The sequence below is a fragment of the Neolamprologus multifasciatus genome, unplaced genomic scaffold (genome assembly GCF_963576455.1).
Source record: "Neolamprologus multifasciatus unplaced genomic scaffold, fNeoMul1.2 chr03_unloc_1, whole genome shotgun sequence".
NCBI classification, from domain to species: domain Eukaryota; kingdom Metazoa; phylum Chordata; class Actinopteri; order Cichliformes; family Cichlidae; genus Neolamprologus; species Neolamprologus multifasciatus.
In genome coordinates this window covers 246,297-267,126 of record NW_028181971.1, presented here as the reverse complement: position 1 = coordinate 267,126, position 20,830 = coordinate 246,297, and the positions used below count along the sequence as shown (strand labels likewise).

At 45.3% G+C, this 20,830-nt stretch overlaps 2 protein-coding genes across 38 annotated transcripts in view; one reads left to right on the top strand and one right to left on the bottom strand.

Moving 5' to 3' along the window:
- Positions 1 to 16,210, top strand: part of LOC146490503 (calcium/calmodulin-dependent protein kinase type II delta 1 chain) — a 74,497-nt gene extending 58,287 nt beyond the window's left edge. For 8 of the 18 annotated variants that reach the window (XM_085153154.1, XM_085153150.1, XM_085153152.1 and 5 more), the window contains 6 exons: positions 567 to 615; positions 5,743 to 6,120; positions 8,973 to 9,048; positions 9,134 to 9,228; positions 10,614 to 10,842; positions 10,991 to 16,210. In XM_085153154.1, the coding sequence (XP_085009280.1) occupies positions 567 to 615; positions 5,743 to 6,120; positions 8,973 to 9,048; positions 9,134 to 9,228; positions 10,614 to 10,842; positions 10,991 to 10,994 (831 nt within the window). In that variant the 3' untranslated portion in view covers positions 10,995 to 16,210. Of the gene's footprint in view, positions 1 to 566; positions 616 to 5,742; positions 6,121 to 8,738; positions 8,760 to 8,972; positions 9,049 to 9,133; positions 9,229 to 10,613; positions 10,847 to 10,990 lie in introns of those variants that run through there. The other 10 variants (XM_085153161.1, XM_085153166.1, XM_085153160.1 and 7 more) reach the window with 4 other exon arrangements.
- LOC146490499 (ankyrin-2-like) overlaps positions 14,629 to 20,830 on the bottom strand; it is a 147,978-nt gene continuing 141,776 nt past the window's right edge. For 16 of the 20 annotated variants that reach the window (XM_085153126.1, XM_085153127.1, XM_085153129.1 and 13 more), the window contains 5 exons: positions 18,222 to 18,305; positions 17,973 to 18,137; positions 17,503 to 17,691; positions 17,276 to 17,367; positions 14,629 to 16,526 (listed from right to left, as the gene is read on the bottom strand). In XM_085153126.1, the coding sequence (XP_085009252.1) occupies positions 16,310 to 16,526; positions 17,276 to 17,367; positions 17,503 to 17,691; positions 17,973 to 18,137; positions 18,222 to 18,305 (747 nt within the window). In that variant the 3' untranslated portion in view covers positions 14,629 to 16,309. Of the gene's footprint in view, positions 16,527 to 17,275; positions 17,368 to 17,502; positions 17,692 to 17,972; positions 18,138 to 18,221; positions 18,306 to 18,789; positions 18,883 to 19,796; positions 20,676 to 20,830 lie in introns of all 20 variants that reach the window. The other 4 variants (XM_085153115.1, XM_085153116.1, XM_085153117.1 and 1 more) reach the window with 2 other exon arrangements.

Below are 20,830 nucleotides of genomic sequence, written 5' to 3'. Positions count from 1 at the left end.
GTGTTGTGCAATGATGGATCTACATCAGCGTGTAAATCCATGAGATGACGCAAAGATGCATGCTTGTGTTATTGCTTTGTGGGGTGAGGATATTGTGATAGCTCATGTGTTATATGTGCGTAGTCTGCTGTGTAGATGCAAGCAGGTGTTTCACTTGAACAAGGAGTACAACACATTAAAGGGTTGAGGATGCTGCTAAAGATAAAACTGCCTTAATGAGACAACGTATTTCAGGAAACCTTCAAACATGTGCAGTTTAATCACATGTTGATGCTAAGTCCACTGTTAAGCTTCAAATGATAACACAAAACAACATGTTGATCCCTGAAAGAAGAAATTATTGAACATATGAAGCTTTGAAAATAAGAGATTTGATCTTTCGTAAGACTTCAAAAAGGAAAAAAGGGGGAAACCAACGTTGGTAATGAGATAGTAATAATGGTAATGCTCAATCTGCTGATTTAACTCTAAGTTGTAACAGGTGTTCAAGTAGGTGATGCGAGTGAACATGGAGCAAACTGATGTCAGTGTTATACTCAGGGTTCCTCTGGTTTGTCCTTCTGCAGGAGTCCAGCGAGAGCGCCAACACGACCATCGAGGACGAGGACGTGAGAGGTAGGGCGGTCCAGATGTAAACCTCCACCTTGTTCACAGGATGACACCACTCACACTTTGTTTTTACACTAGTCAGTGAGTTCAATTTCACCTGCCACACTCGGTCTGAGTACTGACAAACACACTCGGGCCATCATCTGAAGAAACACAGGAACAGGTGAAAAGCTAAATCTTTATTTATCAGTAAGGATGGGACTAGTGTAAACAGAATTGGTCCTAGCACTGAACCCTGTGGAACTCCATAATTAACCTCAGTGTGTGAAGAGGACTCTCCATTTACATGCACAAACTGGAGTCTATTAGATAGATATGATACAAACCACTGCAGTGCAATACCTGTAATACCTACAGCATGTTCTAATCGCTCTAATAGGATATTATGGTCAACAGTATCGAATGCTGCACTAAGGTCAAGAAGGACAAGCACAGAGATGAGTCCACTGTCAGAGGCCATAAGAAGATCATTTGTAACCTTCAATAAAGCTGTTTCTGTGCTGTGATGAGCTCTGAAACCAGACTGAAACTCTTCAAATAAACCATTCCTCTGCAGATGATCTGTTAGCTGTTTGACAACTACTCTTTCAAGGATTTTTGATATGAAAGGAAGGATGACTGCTGCATCTCGTCCTGTTTAAATGGGCTGATTTGTGTCTGTTGTGTGTCCCTACAATAGTGACCTTTTCATAGAGCAGATTCTCAATCATGTAATTCAGATGTATTAATGTGCATGCCAGCCTATGTGCGTCCAGTACATACACGAGACCTTTGCTTTACAATGGCCTCCATTGTTGCTGATGGGCTCGTCCATGTTTCTCTGTTGCATAACTGACATTAGTGCTCAGTTCCTCTCAGCTTTCTTCTTATTCAGAGGAGGATGGTTTAACTGAAAGACTGGAGCCTTGATGCTTTTAAAATGCAACCAGCCTGTGTCTTTTACGCAGTTACCATGGGGACAGGTGTTATGTGCTGGTAACCCGCTCACCTGCACACCTGTCTGCTCAGCTTCTGCCAGGTGATTTTATATTTTGGATCATTCAGAGGGAGAACCGTCATTAATCTGGATTTCCATCTGAACTAAATGTTCATCAGCTCATAACGTTACATCCTCACTCCATCAGCGCTGCCGGCCATTAAATACTTTATCATTAAAGCTTGTCATTGTTTTTATTCGTTCATTGGCTGTGAGGTGACTGTTTTTCTAACAGCTTTATATTATGTGGACCGTGATCTTCACAGATGATGATTTGTAGAAAAAAGGAGCCTGGAGAAGTTCTGCTCTGCAGATCAGAGGAAGTCATTAGAAGAAAAACACGCCTGTAAATGAAATCAGGTGAAGATGCATTTAAATACCAACACACGGTGAGGAAGAAGAGCAGGCAGGCTGGAATAAAGCTGAGTGTCAGGGATGACTGGTGATCTCAAGGGTCAAAGGGGAGGTGGTGGAGGAGCTGGAGGTGGCAGAGATGCTAAGGTTTCATCACGGGGGGTGACCAGGATGAAGAAGGTCAGAAATGAGCCAATCAGAGCGCCGGCTGAGAGTGAGGGTTTGCAGGTAGCTGAGGGGGACGTGCAGAAGAGGGATAGTGGACAAAAGAGGGTGAATATGGAGTCGGCAGGCAAAAGGAGAAGAGGAGGAGCACAGATGAGATTCAGGGATGGGGTAAAGCACCGGGGTCATCTTACATCACTGCATCGTTACTCCATGAACATCGCTGTGCATGATGTCATCTCCTGCACGCCGTTCATGTTCAGTGTTCTTCATCTTCTGTTTTCTCCTCTTCATTCCTCCTTCATCTCCATCTCATTCTCCTCTTCATTCCTCCTTCATCTCATTCTCCTCTTCGTTCCTCCTTCATCTCCATCTCGTTCTCCTCTTCATCTCCATCTCATCCTCCTCTTCATTCCTCCTTCATCTCATTCTCCTCTTCATTCCTCCTTCATCTCCATCTCGTTCTCCTCTTCATCCCTCCTTCATCTCCATCTCATCCTCCTCTTCATTCCTCCTTCATCTCATCCTCCTCCTCATTCCTCCTTCATCTCCATCTCGTTCTCCTCTTCGTTCCTCCTTCATCTCCATCTCGTTCTCCTCTTCATTCCTCCTTCATCTCATCCTCCTCCTCATTCCTCCTTCATCTCCATCTCGTTCTCCTCTTCGTTCCTCCTTCATCTCCATCTCATTCTCCTCTTCATTCCTCCTTCATCTCCATCTCATTCTCCTCTTCATCCCTCCTTCATCTCCATCTCGTTCTCCTCTTCATTCCTCCTTCATCTCATCCTCCTCCTCATTCCTCCTTCATCTCCATCTCGTTCTCCTCTTCGTTCCTCCTTCATCTCCATCTCGTTCTCCTCTTCATTCCTCCTTCATCTCCATCTCATTCTCCTCTTCATTCCTCCTTCATCTCCATCTCATTCTCCTCTTCATCCCTCCTTCATCTCCATCTCGTTCTCCTCTTCATTCCTCCTTCATCTCATCCTCCTCCTCATTCCTCCTTCATCTCCATCTCATTCTCCTCTTCGTTCCTCCTTCATCTCCATCTCATTCTCCTCTTCATTCCTCCTTCATCTCCATCTCATCCTCCTCTTCATTCCTCCTTCATCTCATCCTCCTCTTCATTCCTCCTTCATCTCATTCTCCTCTTCATTCCTCCTTCATCTCCATCTCGTTCTCCTCTTCATCCCTCCTTCATCTCCATCTCATCCTCCTCTTCATTCCTCCTTCATCTCATCCTCCTCTTCATTCCTCCTTCATCTCATTCTCCTCTTCATTCCTCCTTCATCTCCATCTCGTTCTCCTCTTCATTCCTCCTTCATCTCCATCTCGTTCTCCTCTTCATTCCTCCTTCATCTCATCCTCCTCTTCATTCCTCCTTCATCTCATTCTCCTCTTCATTCCTCCTTCATCTCCATCTCGTTCTCCTCTTCATCCCTCCTTCATCTCCATCTCATCCTCCTCTTCATTCCTCCTTCATCTCATCCTCCTCCTCATTCCTCCTTCATCTCCATCTCGTTCTCCTCTTCGTTCCTCCTTCATCTCCATCTCATTCTCCTCTTCATTCCTCCTTCATCTCCATCTCGTTCTCCTCTTCATTCCCCCTTCATCTCATCCTCCTCCTCATTCCTCCTTCATCTCCATCTCGTTCTCCTCTTCGTTCCTCCTTCATCTCCATCTCATTCTCCTCTTCATTCCTCCTTCATCTCCATCTCATTCTCCTCTTCATTCCTCCTTCATCTCCATCTCGTTCTCCTCTTCATTCCTCCTTCATCTCATCCTCCTCCTCATTCCTCCTTCATCTCCATCTCGTTCTCCTCTTCGTTCCTCCTTCATCTCCATCTCATTCTCCTCTTCATCCCTCCTTCATCTCCATCTCGTTCTCCTCTTCATTCCTCCTTCATCTCATCCTCCTCCTCATTCCTCCTTCATCTCCATCTCGTTCTCCTCTTCGTTCCTCCTTCATCTCCATCTCATTCTCCTCTTCATTCCTCCTTCATCTCCATCTCATCCTCCTCTTCATTCCTCCTTCATCTCATCCTCCTCTTCATTCCTCCTTCATCTCATTCTCCTCTTCATCCCTCCTTCATCTCCATCTCATCCTCCTCTTCATCCCTCCTTCATCTCCATCTCATCCTCCTCTTCATTCCTCCTTCATCTCATTCTCCTCTTCATCCCTCCTTCATCTCCATCTCATCCTCCTCTTCATCCCTCCTTCATCTCCATCTCATCCTCCTCTTCATTCCTCCTTCATCTCATTCTCCTCTTCATTCCTCCTTCATCTCCATCTCGTTCTCCTCTTCATCCCTCCTTCATCTCCATCTCATCCTCCTCTTCATTCCTCCTTCATCTCATTCTCCTCTTCATCCCTCCTTCATCTCCATCTCATCCTCCTCTTCATCCCTCCTTCATCTCCATCTCATCCTCCTCTTCATTCCTCCTTCATCTCATTCTCCTCTTCATTCCTCCTTCATCTCCATCTCGTTCTCCTCTTCATCCCTCCTTCATCTCCATCTCATCCTCCTCTTCATTCCTCCTTCATCTCATCCTCCTCCTCATTCCTCCTTCATCTCCATCTCGTTCTCCTCTTCGTTCCTCCTTCATCTCCATCTCATTCTCCTCTTCATTCCTCCTTCATCTCCATCTCGTTCTCCTCTTCATTCCCCCTTCATCTCATCCTCCTCCTCATTCCTCCTTCATCTCCATCTCGTTCTCCTCTTCGTTCCTCCTTCATCTCCATCTCATTCTCCTCTTCATTCCTCCTTCATCTCCATCTCATTCTCCTCTTCATTCCTCCTTCATCTCCATCTCGTTCTCCTCTTCATTCCTCCTTCATCTCATCCTCCTCCTCATTCCTCCTTCATCTCCATCTCGTTCTCCTCTTCGTTCCTCCTTCATCTCCATCTCATTCTCCTCTTCATCCCTCCTTCATCTCCATCTCGTTCTCCTCTTCATTCCTCCTTCATCTCATCCTCCTCCTCATTCCTCCTTCATCTCCATCTCGTTCTCCTCTTCGTTCCTCCTTCATCTCCATCTCATTCTCCTCTTCATTCCTCCTTCATCTCCATCTCATCCTCCTCTTCATTCCTCCTTCATCTCATCCTCCTCTTCATTCCTCCTTCATCTCATTCTCCTCTTCATCCCTCCTTCATCTCCATCTCATCCTCCTCTTCATCCCTCCTTCATCTCCATCTCATCCTCCTCTTCATTCCTCCTTCATCTCATTCTCCTCTTCATCCCTCCTTCATCTCCATCTCATCCTCCTCTTCATCCCTCCTTCATCTCCATCTCATCCTCCTCTTCATTCCTCCTTCATCTCATTCTCCTCTTCATTCCTCCTTCATCTCCATCTCGTTCTCCTCTTCATCCCTCCTTCATCTCCATCTCATCCTCCTCTTCATTCCTCCTTCATCTCATTCTCCTCTTCATCCCTCCTTCATCTCCATCTCATCCTCCTCTTCATCCCTCCTTCATCTCCATCTCATCCTCCTCTTCATTCCTCCTTCATCTCATTCTCCTCTTCATTCCTCCTTCATCTCCATCTCGTTCTCCTCTTCATCCCTCCTTCATCTCCATCTCATCCTCCTCTTCATTCCTCCTTCATCTCCTTCATCTCCACCCATCCTCTGATCTCTCAGCTCAGTCCCCCAGTCTGCAGATCTTCCACCTTAAGCACTTGGACCCCTTCCCTTCTCACCTGCCTTCCTCCAGCTGCCTCTTACCCACCCCTTGCCTTTCGTGCTCTTTGTCTTCATCGTCTTCTGCTTCGTCCTCCTCTTCTTCCATCTCCTCCTGCTGGTTCTCTCCCAGTGTTTGGCCCAGTGGTGAGGAGTGTTGCCAGTATATCCTGCGGGCACTGGCGGCCGCCTTCGTGCTCCTCTTCTTCACGTCGTCCTTTATGATCCTTTTCACTGACCATCACACCATTTGTCACTGCGGCCCCCAAACATGCTCACGAGACCCCGGCCCCCAGAATGGCGTGCCTCTCAGCAGTGGTGCGTCCAGCGCCTCCCAGTGTAAGTCGCCCTCCTTAATGCCTGAAGCTGAGTCGCCTTATTGTTGATATTATGTGAAAATGTCACTGAGCAGGGATGAAGAACATAATGACTGATGTGATCCAGATCAGACTTTTCTCTCACGCTCTGTTGGAGAGTTTCCAGCCTCACAGCCTCACAGCAGTGTGTGTCGTTAGAAAGTTTCCAGCCTCACAGCCTGTGTGTCGCTAGCTCTGCTTCTTTAGACGCTAAATCAGCTCCAACAGTTAAAGAGCGAGCGATGTTTGGTGACCAGACTATTTATGCTCAGCTGAACCAGTTTCCCTGCTGCTGTGGGACAGCGCCACTCACTGGTCACTGTCACCACTACACTTAGTCCTTTTTGGGTTTGAGGTTTTGACTCGTACTGCTCATAAAACGAGTTGTATCATTTTCTTTAGAAAGCCTCTGATTAGAGTTTAGATCCTTATTTTCCCTGTGAACATTATGACTGTTGATTGTCTTTGTGCTTTATTACAGACTGTTTTTGTCCTGACTAAATCTGTTACAGTGAAAATGTGACTGATTACCTGTAAACCAACTTTGGATTTATTATTTTGTAAAATTCCAGAAAGAAAAAGCAAAAAGGAGCGTTTAGGTGTTCATAAATGATGTTAAAGACACTGAGGGTGCCTGTGTCGTTCTGTGTAGGGCCGCATTAAACATTTGCTTCATTTGTTAATAAAGTTAATAAAGAAAAACCACAGCAGCCCCTAAGCTGTTGTTTGTTCTTCAATAATCAGTATTAAATTAGACTTTGTCAGTCACAAGCCTTTACAGTAAAGTGGCTCAGCATTCTGACTCTGCCTCACCTCTAGCCTTTAATTTTCCTGTTATTCAATGAATTAAAACCATTTCCTTCATATTATTCTGACCGAGTCATCTCACCCGCCCCGCCCGTGTCTCGCCAACACTCGGCATGTTCTCCGTCACCACATCCTGGCTCTCCTCCGTGGTGTGCCTCTGTTCCTCCTGCCTCCATATTCACCATCTGTTGTTCACATTTCTAACCTTGTCCATGCCACAGTCACATCTTCAGTTCTGCTCCAGCTTCGCCTCCTTTCTTTGGTGATGTAATTATCTCCAAAGCGTACATGATAGGTCTCACTTGCTTCTTGTAGATCTCGCCTTTTCCTGCTCTCCTTCTATAATACATAGCCCCTGATAATCACTGGCTCCGCCCTGCCTGCTCCTCTACCTGCTCCTCTACCTGCTCCACTACCTGCTCCACTACCTGCTCCTCTACCTGCTCCTCTACCTGCTCCACTACCTGCTCCTCCACCTGCTCCACCCCACTCTTTGCAGCTTCAGCCTCATGGCACCTTAAACCCATCTGCCCTGACTTCCTCATGCAGGACCTCCGTTCGTCTCTCGGCACGCTGTCATGTGCTTTCTATAGATGCGCAGACACATTGCAGCTCCTTTGATCATCACAATCAGTGTTTTCAAACCAAACAGCACATCTGTAGCGCACAAGAAGCCATACTGCTGCTCGCTGATCATCACCTCTCCTCCTAACCGAGCTTCTTACAACTCTGTCATCCTCAATCTCCCGTATTGATGAACTTATGAGTGATCAGAAACATTGGAAATAATCAACACCAAATTGAACCCAACCCTGTGTACTTCAAGGGCCTGTAGCTTCTTCTTTGCATGATGGTGAAATATTGTTTCATTGCACGTTGCATGGATGGTTTTAATATCCATGCCATTTTATTAGGGACGTGTTAGGTACCTTAATAAGGTACCAACAAGTGAAGCAACACTGTTGCTCCACATGTGGAAATATCTCATGGTACTTGCACTAGCAACAGAGGGTACGGAGAGAGGTTCATCAAACACAGTGAGCACCCCGACACGAGGTGTTTCTGTGCGTCTGTGGAAGACTGTGGGATCGACACAGGAGTGACCAAACAGCCGATCCATAGCACAAAGTAAGGAAACCATCTCTTCACGGCACGACGGACGGGCAGTTTGAGAGAGGAGCGACACATGTCGAACTGGAACATCACCAGAGGTGCTTACAGCACCAACTGTCAGCCATCTATAACACTGTCCTGAAATCCCTGCTTTGATGGATGAATGGAGCAAACATGAAAACGTCCCGACACATAAACCTGCGCTGACATGATCGCCTTAGAGATTAAGTATCTGGATTCCCATCAGCATGTAGAACTTGGTGCTTCTGGACTGGAGGTGAAAATAGTTCAAACAACAGTAGCGTGTTATTAGTGGTGGTCTGGTGTTTGATGGCCATTCAGCCACTCAGTGACGCGCTGAGCACAAAGTAAAGTTCTGTTTGTCGTTTAGGAGAAACGTTGTTGGCAGATCTTAGTCTGACATGAACCGTTTTATAAAACTCTCATTAGAAAGAAGGAAACTGTCTGTGAAACTGGTCACTCTGGAGTTTAACTGCCAGCCTTTCACAGAAGCAGCCAATGACCGGAGTAGTTGAAGATGCTTTCTTTGGGTTATGTTGTGCAGTAAGATTCTTGTTACGTCTGAACTGTTTGACTTGATCATGTTGTGTGACTCTCTTTCACTAGTGCTTGCATGTAAAGCCACATCAGTACTTATTGTGTCCATTCATTGTTTCCTAGCTAACCTTCTTAGCACGAAAGGTAATGTTATCGAACCAAGCTGACCACACTGACCTCCCAGCTTTTCCTCCATCTCCATGTAACATTGTGCTATTTAAGGTAGATCCCATGCTCATGCTGTGACGATGAACTCATGCTGTCTTTGTGTTCCTGTTTTTAACCTTTAACTGTGTTTTCATTATGTCAAAGCTGTGCAGATATCCCGAACTAAAGCGATGTGTCTCTGTCTCTCAGCTCGAAAGCAGGAGATCATCAAGGCCACTGAGCAGCTGATTGAGGCCATTAACAATGGAGACTTTGAAGCCTACACGTTAGTCATTAAAGTACTTGTCAGTAAACTCTCACATGTTCATATGTTTCCATAAAGCTAATGAATGTGTTGCCTGTTCTTTCAGGAAGATATGTGATCCTGGTCTCACATCCTTTGAACCTGAAGCCTTGGGTAACCTGGTGGAGGGCACAGACTTCCACCGCTTCTACTTTGAGAACGGTACAGTGTTCCTGCAGGACATGGTCTGATGAAGCATCGTAGCTGTCCCAGTTTAGGCTCGTATTTCCTGTAAGAAGTGCACCGCATGCAGAACCCACTGAGGAGAGTGACTGCATCCCTTTGATTGTGTTGCACTCCCTCATTCACCACCTGTTGCAGCTCTGACTCATCTATTGTCTTTATTACGTTGGTATTACATTGGTATTACATTGGCATCACGTTGGTATCACGTTGGTATTACGTTGGTATCACGTTGGTATCACATTGGTATCACATTGGTATCGCATTAGCATTACGTTGGTATCACGTTGGTATCACGTTGGTATCACGTTGGCATTACGTTGGCATCACGTTGGTATCACGTTGGCATTACGTTGGCATTACGTTGGCATCACGTTGGCATCACGTTGGCATCACATTGGCATCACGTTGGTATCACGTTGGCATTACGTTGGCATCACGTTGGCATCACGTTGGTATCACGTTGGCATTACGTTGGCATCACGTTGGCATCACGTTGGCATCACATTGCCATTACATTGGTATCACATTGGCATTACATTGGTATCACATTGTCTCGTGAAACAACGTGGAGCTTTTTTGAATTCTCTGCTGTAGCGATAAATCTCCTGAGTCCAACCCATGAAAATGGTAAAGGGCACACTGGCTTGTGCAGCATGTTTGGACATGAAATCCTGGTTGGGCAGCAAAACTAACATTTACCACAACAGAAAGCAGTTGTTAGTCAAGAGCAACAAATTCAACCAGTTCACCTGGTTGCTCTCTGGAGCGGGTTTCCTCGTGCTTCCCAGTGTTTTCCAGCACTGTTTGTTGATGCAGGTCATTTTCTTAGTATCTGAGGCCTGGATATATTCAGTGTACTTCCATGTTTCTGCAAAAGTTCAGCCGTGTTTGTGGTGTTACTTTCCAACACGCTAACACCCTGTTTAAAAAACTTGCATAAATGACTCTGTACAGTTGGGTTTTGGGGTTTTGTTTTCGTTTAAGTCTGAGAAGTAGCTGCATGCTGCTGCCACACCAACAGGTCGACACCAGAGCTCAGTCAGCTGATGCATTAGCGTTTTATACGTTTTGTTAAGACTTTAAGCCAGATTTGTTGCTCACTTCAGTCATTTAGATGTGACTGATGCTGGATATTGGCTTGTTGCATAGCTAATAGTTTCTATGAAATGTAATTTAAGAAACTATTAACAGAGTTAATAGTTTCTTAGAGCCACTGAAGCCTCTTTCAGTTGTCATATACCGAGCAATTTCACATATTTGTAATTATTGATAACGCATCGGATGCTTTAAAGCTAATATGTGGTACATAAGATGTGCAGTGGTACATGTTGGTTGTGTTACTGTGTTGTTGTCCTCTGCAGCTCTGTCTAAGGGGAAACAGCCCATCCACACCATCCTCCTCAACCCTCACGTCCACCTCATTGGCGATGACGCTGCCTGCATTGCCTACATCCGCCTCACCCAGTACATCGATAGCAGCGGCATGCCTCGCACCATGCAGTCAGAGGAGACCCGCATCTGGCACCGCCGTGACAGCAAGTGGCAGAATATCCACTTCCACCGCTCCGGCTCTCCCACCGTTCCCACCAAGTAAGATCACCACCACATTGCTTATAGTATTTAGACATTACTATTACATTAATAGTATTCCACGTCTAACGAGCCGTAATGCCAGTAACTAGATCAGAGCAGTGGGTGAAGCTGACTGTGTGGGTTTGTGTCTGTGCTCCACTTTCAGCTGAGATGACCTCGACTACCTTCCAGCCTACAGCCGTCAGCTGACGGACTTCTGCCGTCGTTCCATCCAAGCCTTGCCTCCCCCTTGTTTGCTAGCGCTCTGCCCTCTCAGTGTGTTGTTTACATTGTCGCTGCTGAACTGAAGTTTATTCCAAATGTAAAGTTCACACTTTGACAATATCACTTTGTAGAGAGAGTGCAGGGTGTTCAACATATCTGTTTGCAGCATTTTTATTACTGGTTTCTTGATATATTCTTTTTTAATAGAAGTGGACTCTAATGGTGCCACTGGTTCCACTTGATTTTAATGGGCTAGTCTATGTGAAGCTCCCAGTCATGACTACACATGTTGTGCTATCGTGATATTTTGACCTTTTGGCACAATGACCGATATCAAACTTTTTAATCACGTTTCTGTTTCCAGACACAAGCTTTGTTTGATCTATAGGTTTGGGTAATCAATGTAATTTGCTCTTTGCTTGATCCATATGACTTATCTTACTGATGTTTACTAGGAGCTGTAACTACATGTTTAAAAGGGAAACCGTTTGTTTAGTTTGGTCACGGAGCATCGTGTGAAGAGATAGATTCTTAAAGCCATTCTGCGACTCCTGCCAGTCAAATCATATTTTCATACAATAAGAATTATGTGAATCTGTTTGTTTACATTTTACAGTGTGATATTGATGCTTGTCCTTCTGCTCACTTACCTTTAAGAACATTTTATCCTCCGTCTTTCATCCTCTGCTTAAATCCTGTTTAACTGTAAATCAGTTTGCTAAGTTTCACCACTGACCGGGTTGTTCAACACTCATTATGTTACGCTGTAGTTATTTTAGTGCCACCAGGGAAACGGTTGTTGTGGAGATCACAGGGAACTTCTTTAATTCCAGTTTGAATTAAGTGCAGAGGAAGCCATTAAAGTCACAGGTGTGTTTTTGTGTATTAAATAATCACTGAAATATTTAGAGAACTGCTTCGTATTGATTTCTTTGATCACATTCGTCCATTTCAAAGGACACTTTGGGTTTATCTTTGTGATTGAACTGTATGATGGGCTGCTGGTATTTAATGTTGCCATGATGGGCCAAGCCTGATGTTTAAGAAATCTCAAATAAAATGTGATTTATGCCAATGAGCGATTTGTTTTTTCATTCCTTATGTGAACTCAGTGATATTTCTGAATATCTGCTGCTGATGTTTAGCTTTGATATTTCTTGTTGTGCTTTGATGCTGAACCTGCCCGCCCTTCATCCTCACTCGGTTTCAGCAGAGGCCGCCCCTCCCTGACTTATTCCTGTCACCAAGCTCTTGCACGTTGGGGTTTCTCTCTTATTGTGGGGTCTTTACAGTATAAAGCAGTAATTTTGTTGTGATTTGGAGCTGTAGAAATAAAACTGAACTAAAACAAAATGTTGAAATAATTTGATGTAAAAATTACCACCATCACCTTCACATCTCCACATCTTTTCGAGTCTTTCACTCAACTCTTGGTACCCCTCCAGCTTCTCGTGTTCCTTCTTCCTGATGTTGCTGTCATTGTGAACCGCTACATCGATCACTACGTCTTCTTCTGTTTGTCTACCACCACTATGTCCGGTTGGTTAGCCACCACCATTTTGTCTGTCTGTATCTGGAAGTCCCACAGGATCTTAGCTCGGTCATTCTCCACCACCCTTGGGGGCATTTCCCATTTTGACCTCGGGACTTCCAGGTTATACTCGGCACAGATGTTCCTGTACACTATGCCGGCCACTTGGTTATGGCGTTCATGTATGCCTTGCCTGCTAGCATCTTGCACCCTGCTGTTATGTGCTGGATTGTCTCATCTTTACACAGCCTGGGGTCTTGCCTGGTGTGATAGACCCCAGCCTCTATGGATCTTGTACTCAGAGCTTGTTCTTGTGCTGCCATGATTAGTGCCTCTGTGCTATCTTTCAGTCCAGCTTTGTCCAGCCACTGGTAGGATTTCTGGATATCAGCCACCTCCTCTATCTGCCGGTGGTACATACCGTGCAGGGGCCTGTCCTTCCATGATGGTTCCTCGTCTCCCTCCTCTTTCTTGGGTTTCTGCTGCCTGAGGTATTCACTGAGCACACTGTCAGTTGGGGCCATCTTCGTGATGTATTCTTGGATGTTTGTTGTCTCATCCTGGACTGTGGTGCTGACACTCACCAGTCCCCGGCCCCCTTCCTTCCGCTTAGCGTACAGCCTCATGGTGCTGGACTTGGGGTGAAACCCTCCATGCATGGTAAGGAGCTTTCTTGTCTTTATGTCAGTGGCTTCTATCTCCTCCTTTGGCCAGCCTATTACCCCAGCAGGGTACCTGATCACGGGCAGGGCGTAGGTGTTGATGGCCCGGATCTTGTTCTTACCGTTCAGCTGACTCCTCAGGACTTGCCTGACCCTCTGCAGGTACTTGGTGGTTGCAGCTTTCCTAGCGGCCTCTTCATGGTTCCCACATATATGTAAATAAAAACATCTATATATAAACATAAACATAGTGACTACAACCCAAGACTAAAATCTCTCCTGTGTATTTGTGTGCGAGTTAGCCAGATTACACAACCTAAGTTTGTGAAGAAGAGTTTACAAAGACTTCTCAGACTGTGTCAAAGGAAACACATCACGCACTAATAACACATACTACCACACAATCCAATTCAACAAAGTGGAGACACTGTGTAAATAAAAGAATTTAATAAGAGAAAATATATCAGGTGTGCAGTAGCAACATGTCTCCAACAACGTTGGTCAACAAGCAGCATCTTAGAGAGGCAGAGGTTTGCAAAAGCACTGCTTGGATCGATAATATTACTTTATTATTACACATAATTATGTTTATGTCCCTAATTATGTTTGTTGCACCTACAAAACCTCGTAGACATTGACCACAAACTCCTCGAGTTCAATGTTATCACATAGCACCAAATCACAACAGTCTAAAAATGCTTTATGTTGCTAAAGCTCATAAACCAAGCTGTTAATGTAAAACCTCTGTGTTAGCTGAGCAACAGCTAAAGCAGGAAGGGGAACTCCAGGCCTCCAGCGTCCTGCAGGTTTCAGACGTGTCAGCTGATTCAGACTGCTGAAGGACCTCCTCTACATGTCCTGAGGTTCTCCAGAGGTAATGAGCTGGTGTGCTGACCCAGGGTGAGACCTAAAACCTGCAGGACACCGGCCCTCGAGGCCCTCCCCACCCCGGAGCTTAAGCCTGGCCAAACACGTGAGCAGTAATCGAGCTTTTCACATATTTATGAGCTCATGTTGTAAAGAACAGAGGGCCAAAATACCTCCACAAACTCTGAGACTTAATTCAAAGCAGCGTATCTGACCCTCGTCTTTGTAACTCTGTAACATTCATAGTAGATTTAGGTTTTATCAGATACACTAAAGTTAGCGTAAGATAATACAAGTAAATCTCCCCAAAGCTACAATAAAACCGTGTGTACAGTTGGCACTTTCTTCATCATTAACCAGTTTACAGAAAACTCACCTGCTGCAGACTCAGGTCAGCTTTGACCAGTGTTCCCAGTGTTCTCCCAGAACTCCCAGTGCACAGAAATATCCTTTGTCACAAACTCTTTGAAGTTACCTGTGGTGGACACTCTGCTGCTGGTTGAAAAAATGACGACGGCGTGATTTGAGACATGTACAGTTTTATTATTGTGCCACAAACACACTGCAGCTCCTCATTTTTATTTTGATCATCTGGTAAAGTCACACATGCCCGCATAAATATTTGCACTGTTAATATGTATATATTGTTATCACCATGGGATCAGTTTTCTCTTCGACCTTTATTCTTCCAGTGGATCACACTCAAAGTAATGGCAACACGTGGATTACATGGAAAACATGAGCAGCAAACACACTGACTGCGTCGTAGCCGCCTCACAACAACTGTTTGTCTGCGATGGCAAAGAAACAAAGGTTTACTGTAGCTTTAACACACATCCAGACTCTCTCACACACACAGCAATAAATAAACACAGGTGTCATAAATGAAGGGGTAAAAGCCTCGGCCTGGCTTTAAAGTCAAACGTGATAACAGTGATGACAACAAACAATCACGACTACATTATTTATGTGTTTAAAACAAACTAAAGGACACGTCTGCTGTTACGTGTCTGCAAATCTGACGAGAAGCCCAACACCAACAAAGTTACTGGGACCAGAACCAGACTCTAAGGAGCCACTGGTTTCTGGAGCTGGTTTGACACCATTTATCGTCTATTGGAGCGATTAGTTGATCTAATCAGAACCTGTGGGCTGGTCATTGTCTCTTCCTGTTGATAGTTCTTCCATCTGTTACCAAATCATATGGTTTTTGCTCCAATGTCTATTTTCCGTCCATAATTTGCTAAACGAGCTTGAAGAACACTTAAAGACTGAGACCATGAAACCTGTGATGATTTTCCTAATAAATCAAAGGCAAACTGTCCATTTTCTCACAGACTCAACACTTCATTTTATCTTAAACTCAGTGTTGCAAGCTGGAGGAAATGTTGCTGCGTATGCATGGCCAATGACAGAGCTGTGTAAAAGCAGAGCTGGCATTGGGTTTTTCTGCAGATTTGTTGACAATAACAGTCACAGCTGTGCTTTAAAAGGGGTGAAAACGCTACGTGTAGCTGCAGGTAAGGAAAAGCACCAACATGAGACACGAGGACATGAGTGCTGCACCGAAACATTCATCATCATGACTTTCTTTCTCCGTATACAGCACACAGAGGTGCAGCTCTGTGACAGGAACTCCACACGTGTGGACAGATAACATAAGGGCAGATGCATTGTGGGAAGACAAAAGGTGTGACCACAGCCTGTGTAAACAGATCGGCAGGTTCTGATGATTCACACTTTATTCTGTCTGGCGTTAATCTCATGTGTCTGCATCGGTGCATGTACAGCAGGCTTACGTGGGCTAACGTGGTAAATGCTTTGAATTATTTCAGCTTCTTCCCGTCCCAGCTTGACTTGTCAGCTCCCCTATGTACAAATGTTTACAGTTCAAGAAGAGGCCGGTGCGCGAGGCGAAACATGACGCGCCTTTTCTTTCTACTCCGCCTTTGGTGCATCGTACCTACATCACATCAAAGCAGCCGCAGGAAACACGAACAGAAACCATCAGGACGGTGAGGCGTGGCTATCTTTGGTCACAATCAGAGCGAACATCTACTGTTAAAGCACAAAAACACGGTTCTGACAAACCAAAGAAGAAGAAAGAAAAACTCCAGTGATGAGCAGGGGGCGGTTTGATCTGAGGAAGTGTACGTCACCAAAAGCTTTAGTGGAAATGTAGATCAGTGGAAGCAGCTGCTCAGCTCAGGTTCTCCTCCTCCTCCTCCTCCTCCTCCTCCTCCTCCTTCTCCTCGGTGTCCTCACAGTAGCGCTGGAGCAGTCGCTGCAGGTGCTGCTGCAGCGCATCAGGCTGCAGGGCGTCTGCAGTGTTGTCCAGGCGCTCCAGGTGCACATGCTTCCCCCGAGCATCCCTCACCACGGTCCTCTTCTGGGTGCGTGAGTTACGCATCTGGCTTCTGCAGGGACAGGAAACATGGTACTTCATCCAGGATCACATAAGGGGCTGCAGACTCTGCAGGGTCCACGTTTGTTTCAGAACAACAAAGGCATCACCTTCATGTCCATGTTAATTAATTATAACCACATGATGCATCATGCTTTAAATGTTGTTTAAATATTTGCATCATGATTTGAAACGTTTTTGTGCTTCTTCTGATATTTCAGATTTCTAGAACCATCTAAACAAACTCTTTCCTCATAATTGTAACTGTATTGTATCTATACTCGAGGTGTTGTTGGCGTACACATCTAAAAGCTGGTTTGACTCCAGCTGGAGTTGTTATTGGATCAAACATGTGGCGACGCCCTTTTAAAAGAATGATGTCACACATCATGTGGACTGAAACAACAGCTGAATTAGCCGAGTTCACTCTTATATTCACAGCCTGTTCTCACAGCATCAGAGTTACTGGCAGACGAGCAGAGCATGAGCAAACATTAGCATATATTTGAGGAGTGGAGCATCATGCAGCTTTGCTTTGCTTTATTACTCACTGGTTGTACCAGTAATGTGAAATATTTGGTACATGTGTGTCTGCATCTATTATTGCTATGCTGCACATCTCAGGATCTGATGAAGACAACAAAAGTATAAATAATGTGCACGTGTCTGTTTTCTCACAGACAATAAAGGTTAGCACAGAGTCACACAGCACGCTCAGGCTCTAACACTTAGTGAGGTCTCCACACTCTCATGCAGCCCAACCTTTTAACCACAGAGCCGTCATCCTGCACAAGCTCTTTCTCTACTATATGCGGCATTAGCACTTTTCCAAATGCTCCAGCATAACTCATAGCCTGGAGGGGAAGATGAGGAAACACAGATCAGATGTTGGAAAGCTTTTCTCAGCTCAGTGATGCATCACACCACGAGTGTCCTTTCATCCTCGAAGCATCTAAAGACAAATATTCCCGAGCTGAACTCGTACTGACCTTCTCAAAGTCCTCTCTGGCTGAAGGCAGGTCTGCAGCCAGCGACGGGTCTCCCGTGTGCTTCTCCATCCTCTCGCCTCGCACCACGGTTGTCTTGACAACCTTGCTGACTTTTCTGCCCTGCACTGGCTCCACTTCAAACTCTGACGCCGTGGCAGCGCTCAGAGCCGGGGACTCTGCAAAGGTCAGCTGGGAAGGAAATACGATGTCATGGTTACTGTGGACTGAACGACAGCAAAGACGTGCCTACAGTTAGCTGGATTTACTCAGGATGGCTTTGGCTTTCCAGTGTGAGGAATCCTGTTGTCCTTCAGTGTGCACATTAAACAAATATCACCACCTTCTTTCATTTCTGCAGCTTCATTAAAACGAGAAACATCATGTCTGTAAAGCTCGATCAGGCGTTAGGGTTAAAATAACTCTCCTCATGACCGGATATGAAACACAAAGCAGACGTCAGAGGCTCTCACCTCCCTCTGGTCGCCTCCACTATGCAGCACGGTTCTCTTCACCACCCTTGAAACAGCATCGCCCTCCTCTATCTGGACCGACTCCTGGTGAGAGCCCTCGATGGTCACTTCCTGTGTTTCCATGCCGTCTGGAGACACATACTTACGAATGACCCTCCGCGTGACCTGTTGGAGAGGAAAGTCACTGTAAAGGTTTTCTGTATGAAGGACCAGGTTTTAGGTGTAATGCTGATGCTGAGTCTTCCTCACTTTCTTCACTACCATGTTGCCATCTTCATCGGTGTACTTCTCTTCTGTCAGGGTCTGCAGGGGGATGTCTGGCAGGTTATCGGCCTGCAAAGACACAAAACGCCTGCTGTTGGTTCACACCTTCACTCACATTACGCACAATCTACAGACGTCAAGGAACACAATCAGTCCAACGGTAATTAATAACAGTCAGCTCCAACATATCTCTGTAAGTCCGTCTGAAAACAGCGTCATTATGGGTCCAAACAGGTTATACACAGCTTTCCTTTTTCAATGCACAATGATCACTTCCAGTAACAAAAGAAAGAAACCCTAACGGTGACACGACAACATGTGTAGAACAAAGTGCAGAAATACAAATTTATTTTAAAAAACAAGCAAAAAACCCAAAAATGTGAATCTAAAATCAGAGAAATTGGAAAGGACCAAAGTTTCTATTTCTGATGACGTTCTGCATTAGAGGAAAATGAATTTGAGGCGAGTGTGTTATACAGGATTAATCTGAAAAGGAGCACCTAAACCTTCAACATGAGGCGCACTGCACAGTCACGCAGTCATGCTCGTTTACCTGGATGATTACTCTGCGTCGGACCACCCTGGTGGTCAGTACATCCTCCTCTGAGCTATCAGAGGACAGCATCCCTAGCTCCTCAGCTATCTCCTGCACATAACCAGCATGGGTCAACATAGCATGGGTCTACAGTCAGCCACTGCTTCTTTTCTCTTGACTTCTACAGGTCTCTGTGCAATGCTGTGAGTCCACTGTTACTGCCTCCACAGGGATTCAGAGGGTGAGTAGCAGCAGCAGGTTCTGCTAATCAAATGCATGTGAGCAGAAGTCGACAGCATTCAGGTGTGCATCAACACAAGCAATGAACTGCCCAGATTGTTGGCCAGAAATCGCTGCTGTCCATCAATCTGACGTCCAAACAAGTCAAAGTGGAAACATTGTTAGCAGAGTTAGAGGCGATGAGCTGCACTTGGCCTGGGTACGTGCAGTCAGTGTAGGGAAGTCCTGAATCCCAGAGTCAAATGTAAGGCCACCTGTACCGAAGACTCTACCACTACTGAAGAACAAAGGGGGGGTCTGAAGTACTCAAACAAATCTGCAACACGGCTAAAAATAAAAGACTCAAGCTGGAGTCCAAAGACCAGAACTCAAGTCTTTACCTTAAGAGAGCTGTGCATGAACAAAAGCATAACTGCACTTTATGACTGCATCCTTCATAGCTTCTTTTTGCATATATTTAAAGGGGCAATCATCTGTACATATGAGTGGGATGAACTACAACAGGCAGAAATCAAACAGGTGCAAATGTCTCTGTTAAAGATTCCTTACAGCAGCTCGTGCATTTCATCAACAGTTTGAGATACTGCAAACAAACAAACCCAAACAACACACTGGTGTGAGGAAGACGTGTTTGTGTTATGACAATATTTCTAATATTTATGCACACAAAAGCATTTTCAGTTTTAGTCTCCAAAGTACAGACTGATTGCTTCTCTTGATTTAGGAATGCAGATCCACAGCAATCAGCTTCAACCAGACAGCACCGTGCTCATGCTCAACCTTACCCGTCCCAGGAAGTCATCATCGTCATAGTATTCTGCCTGATCTCTGGAAGGGAGCTCCTCCAGTATGGGGAGCCCACTGTCTGTCTGATACGCTACATCATAAGCAAATTCAGGAAGACTTTCACTGCTGGGAGAGAAGAGATTTCTATCTTCTGCCCGCAAGAAGAGCTGGTTTGCTTGAGTAGCACGTTGAGGGCCAGTATCAAGACTACTCCCAGGTACTGGTGAAGGTGGTTCAGAGATATGATAGGTAATCACATCTTCTGGTTCAGAAAAGTCAGAGAAGGCTTGTCTGCAGTCAAAGAACTCCGTATCTGAATCAGAGTGCTGTGGAGATTCAGAGAAGTGTTGCTTTACTGGGACATCCGGTTTACCTAATTCAGATTCGGACGCCTCTCTGGTTCCTGTGAGGACCTTCTCAAAGTCTGGTGAAAAGTCTTCGGTGTCTCCAAGGGTTTCAGACTCTTTCTTGGTCAGAGCTTGGCTCTCAAGCTTAGCTGACATAGAGTCGCTGAACACTTCTGAACTCCTGTCATTCGAGGACACGTGGCTACAGTCAGGAGCTCTCAGATGTTCTTGAAGCATTGCCTGATCTTGATCAGGAGCTGGCGAGGGTGGAAAGTGCTCACTAGATCGTGCTGCCCACTCAGAGCACCTGTGGGATGCAAACGAAGCCTTCTCACGTGAAGGCAGAATTGGAGTAACAGCTCTGTGAGTTGTGTATGTGCTGTGTTCAGGCAGCTGTAGAGGGACTGACGCCATCGGCTCGTCTTCACCAAAGACCACACCTATGTTGCTGCTCTGCTGTGTTATTGTTGTAGCAGACTGAAGCTGTGTGTCATCGACTGTTTGAAACCTTTCCTTTGGTGTCTCAGGAGCCTGGAAGTGAAATTTCAACATTATCTCAGTAGCTAACTAAGAATACCAGAGGCTGAGCTTTAACTATGTAGACAAACCCTTTTTTAATCCACAAAAACAACAAGTTTAGTCTGAGTTCAGGGAAATAGGCTTACTGCTTAGAAACGTGCAACAGA